At 35.5% G+C, this 5,000-nt stretch overlaps 2 protein-coding genes across 2 annotated transcripts in view; both read left to right on the forward strand.

Moving 5' to 3' along the window:
• LOC115213985 (glutamate receptor ionotropic, NMDA 3A-like) overlaps positions 1 to 5,000 on the forward strand; it is a 586,030-nt gene that overhangs the window by 87,523 nt on the left and 493,507 nt on the right. The gene's annotated exons all lie outside the window — the stretch shown is intronic.
• Positions 2,180 to 3,218, forward strand: LOC115213983 (histone-lysine N-methyltransferase SETMAR-like). Its single transcript, XM_029782991.1, has 2 exons — positions 2,180 to 2,489; positions 3,214 to 3,218. Exons 1-2 carry the CDS (start codon positions 2,180 to 2,182, stop codon positions 3,216 to 3,218), a joined length of 315 nt encoding a protein of 104 aa, XP_029638851.1.

Genomic DNA, 5,000 nt, shown 5'->3' on the forward strand with positions numbered 1-5,000 from the left:
CTATGCATGTATATATACACATATACACATGCATATATGTGTACAGGATGTCCCCAACAGTGAACAACATGAAATGCGAAAACAAATGAGTTCAAACCGCAAACAGCGGGAGATAAATGGATAACAGAACAAGTGACGCAAAGAACGACCGTTCATCAGTTGTCGGCTGTCTATCTACTCCACATTTCGAGCATTGAACGACAATCCTCAGGGTGCATGTCATATGGCTGGTTGGTTGGGGCCGAGTGGAGCCACAGCACGAGGAGTAGATACACAGACGACAACTGATGAACGGTCGTTCTTTGTGTTACTTGTTCTGTTTTCCATTTGTTGCTCTCGTTGTTTTCGTATTTCATGTTGTTTACTGTTGACGTCCTGTACCCATATATGCATGCGTATAAATATAAATGTATATATATATATACACACATACATATATATATGCATATATATATATATATATATATATTAACAGAGCGAGCGAGAGAGAGTGAGTGAGGGAGAGAGAGAGAGAGAGAGAGAGAGAGAAAGAGAGAGAGAGAGAGATAGATTTCAATGGTTGCTCAACTTTATTGTTAATTTATCCACATATTTAGTATCTCCTCCCGACCTATTGAGGAATTGAGAGAATTTAGAATGAGATGTCTTGCACTAGACAGTAAGCGCCACCTTTACGGTGGATTACAGATCGCACACACATACTCACAGACATGCTCGCGTGTGCACGTTCACACACTCACACATACACTCGCGCACGCACACATATCTAAAACTTCAAACTGAAGAGATTCACCCACATTTCAACCACATCGATAGGCAGCTACTATATGAATATAAACGAATTTATTATTCAAACGACAAAGACAAGGAAACTAAATCAATTAAATACAAAGCGCTTATATGATATACTTCATTCCATTAAACTAAAATTTGTGTCACTCGTGACAAGAATTAAATAATGTTTGACGTTAGGCAAAATAATTGTCTCCCTTATTAACGTCTAATAGAAATTTATCGTTGGCCAGGTCTAAGTTAATACCGTGAACTGATATAATATGTTATGTTTTTTCAAAGCCATGTGGTTTTATGACCTATCCATGTAAGGGAATTATTGAATGTAATATATCAAGGTATAAGCGGCTTGTATTCTGGTATTCCTTGAAGAATATATATATATATATATATATATATTTGTACAAACACACATACATACATACACATGTATATATATATATATATATATATATATATATATATATACGTATGTATATATACATATGCGTATATATATATATATATGTATATACATATATATATATATATATATATATATATCTATTACGTATATATATAATACACACACATATTACTTACATACATATATATATATATATGCACATATACCCCACCATATATATATATATATATGTATATTATATATATATATATATATATATATATATATATATATATATATATATATATATATATATCAGAGGCGTGCGGTGACTTCTGAGGTTGGTGATACAATAAATACAATTGGTTGAGCCGAATCATTTTGAAATTATTTAACTAATTGAACACATTTAGTTACGTAATATGGCCATGGTTTTAGACCGTTACGTTGTCAAAGACAAATCAGCCGCTTTATCCCGCCAATCTCGGGAAAGTAATTGGCCTTACCTGGAGAAGCCTGTTCTGATACTTATTGAACTCCGTACATTAAAAGATTACGTCTCGCACACGCGCGTGTCGACATTGAACATACACGCATGTACATAAACACACACATAATGAAAGACAGCGAAAATTCAACATTGTATGAAAATTCAAAATTGTAAAAACACTTAACAAAAACGCTGCGTCTATGTTCATTTGTTGGGAGTAGCAAAGACGTGAAATATCGCAACATACAAAGAGAAAACGAAGAAATGTAAATTGAACTTACCTAATGATGGAAGAAAATTTGAAAGAATGTAAAAGAAAATTATTATTAGGTTGTTCTGAAAATAATGGCCGCTCTAACTGTTGTGTTTTGAAACGCAATTTTATCATATTATCTTAATTACGTTTAAGGTGAATTTCGACATACTTAACAATTGATGTATGCTCTTTAATACTTTTCTACTTATTTTAGACAGAACACATTCTTGAAGCATAGGCGCTCTTAATTATGAATATGACAAAAAAGGATCTTCGCTTAGTTTTCTTGCATGATTTCAAGCACAATGCCTCTCAAACTGCTGCCAATATTAATAGAGCATGGGGAGAGGCGTGGATAAGTGATCGCACAGTACGAAGGTGGTTTCAGAAATCCCGTAATGGTGATGAGAGCCTTGAAGATGAAGAAGGTAGAGGACGGTCATGCAATCTTGACAATGAACAATTGAAAGCAATTGTCGGACAAAACCAACTTCAAAGTATTGGAGAAATGTTTCAGGCACTTGCTGTCGGTATTGCAACGGTCTCACGCAATCTGCAGAAGATTGGTAAGGTGAAAAAGCTCGATAAATGGGTACCGCTCAATGAAAATCAAAAAGTTCGGCGGTTTGAAGTGTGCTCGATGCTCTTTTTGCAAAACACCAATGATACTTTTTTGACCGAATAGTCACTTGTGAGGAAAAATGGATCCTTTATGATAACCGTAAACGATCAGGCTGATGGATTGATCGTGAGTCCTCCAAACATTTCCCAAAGCCAAAGTTGCATCAACAAAAGATTATGGTGACTGTCTGGTGGTCTTCATTTGGTGTTGTCCATTACAGCTTTCTGAACGCCAATCAGAGCTTTACAGCAGAGGTTTACTGCAATCAAATCGCTGAAATGCATGCTCACTTACTAAAAATGAGACCTGAATTGGTGAATCGGCATGGCCCAATTCTGTTCCACTATAATGCAAAGCCACATGTTGCAAGAATGATGCTGCAGAAACTCACAGACTTGGCATACGAGACTTTACCACATCCTCCATATTCTCCTGATCTTCTACCCACTAACTACTATTTTCTTAAGCATTTAAACACGTTTTTAAGTGATAAAACTTTCAGGTTGAAACCAACAGTGGAATCAGCTTTCAAAGATTTCTTAGCATCAAAGCCAATAAGTTTTTATCAACCAGGCATAAATATTCTCGTTGATCGATGGCAGAGATGCATAGATGTTCACGGTTCATACTTTGATTAATCAAAACATTTCTATTGTCAATTTTTCCAGAATAAAATTATGTTTCTGAAATCGTCCATTATTTTCAGGTCAACCTAATATTTATACAAAATGATTTATACATAAACACACACATCTTTCAATGTGAGTGTGTGTATGTGTTTATACTTATGTGTGTGTGTTTCAATGTGTGTATGTGCGCGCGTTATTTGTCTTAAAATGTTCAGTAAGTATCAGAAAAGGCTGCTCGAGCGAGAGACCGGAGAAAATAGAAGTTGTATCTAGATGGTTTGCCAATTTTCCGTCATATTTACTGATTAAATATGAGTTCTTTATAATTTCCACGATTATTAGATTCTTCAGATTCAAAATGACCCCGAAATATTAATTCCTGACGACCTAAAAAAATAACTACATCGATCAATCGGTGCAGGATTGATCTGTCTCGTCTAACTTCCTCATTATGATATTGTATGCTCTGTTTTGTAAGTCTATGCGAATATTCCCGAATGTTTTAAGATCTGTCAAGGATTTTATAAGCCTTTGAGAACGTTCATGTTTTAGCATAGCCATATATAAATTATTTAAATCATCATAACCTTTATCATTCCAAACAGTTTTTTCTAAACAAAAACAACTTGCATGGCCAGCAGAATAACTTATTAATCGTAGTACTACCAGTCAACTACTTTTTCTCTTCATACAAATTAACCAGAAATTGTTTCGTGAATTCCTTGCGGTACCTTCGCAAATCAGGTAATTTCAGTGTTGGTCGACTACCATTTATAATTAATTGTTTCTCTTCAAAGTCTTTTCTTTTTTAAAACTATTAAAAAAAAATTTCTTTTTATACACATTTCAGTCATTTGGACAAATATTTCGAAAATCCTAGAGATCTTATGAAAGTAATAGTGCACGTGTGTATGAGCGAGTGCAAATCAATTTCAACAAAGCAGAAAGATATTTTTAGTAAATCAACGAAAGATTAATTAACTATGTTATATTTTGCCGAACCGCTAAGTTACGGGGACGGAAACACATTAGCATCGGTTGTCAAGCGATGTTGGGGGGACAAAAACTGACAGACAGACAGACAGACAGACACACACACACACACACACACACACATATATATATATACACACATATATATAAGACGGGCTTCTTTCAGTTTCCGTCTACCAAATCCACACACAAGGCTTTGGTCGGCCCGAGGCTATAGTAGAAGACACTTGCCCAAGGTGCCACACAGTGGGACTGAACCCGGAAGCATGTGGTTCGTAAGCAAGCTACTTACCACACAGTCACTCCTACTTGAATGAACAAGTTAAAAGGACATGGGATTTGTAGGTATTGAGTGTATGGTTAGGGGTATGTGGATATATGTTGGGTAGGGAGTTTGGAATGGGGTATCGGATAATTAATATTAGGAGATATATATATACAATGAATGTATCCGAATCCATTGCATTCGATATTGGGGCCGAGGGTCTCAAAGGTACCCTCCGCAGGAGCTAGCCGGAATGCCGCCCGAAAAATCGTTGTGAGCAATGAAGTTTCTCGTATATTCCGTTTTCTATCCCCATCATTTGTTACACACACACACACACACACACACACACACACACACACACACGAATTGTGTTTATAGCACAAAAGCAGAAAGAGAACGTCGTTAAGTTGAGAGAATAAAGGAAGGAAATTATCGCTTTCAGCTAACAGAATTATAAAATAGCTTCTATGTTATAAACCGCTGTTTAGTTCTTGCTACTTTTAACTATTCTTACGAAGAAAGATTTTCTCATTTATAACCACGCACATGCCACACATATATACTT

Source organism: Octopus sinensis, linkage group LG7 (genome assembly GCF_006345805.1).
Source record: "Octopus sinensis linkage group LG7, ASM634580v1, whole genome shotgun sequence".
NCBI classification, from domain to species: domain Eukaryota; kingdom Metazoa; phylum Mollusca; class Cephalopoda; order Octopoda; family Octopodidae; genus Octopus; species Octopus sinensis.

Excerpts from the sequence above, each read along its gene's own strand:
- LOC115213983 (XM_029782991.1), top strand. The coding sequence starts at position 2,180 with ATGACAAAAAAGGATCTTCGCTTAGTTTTCTTGCATGATTTCAAGCAC.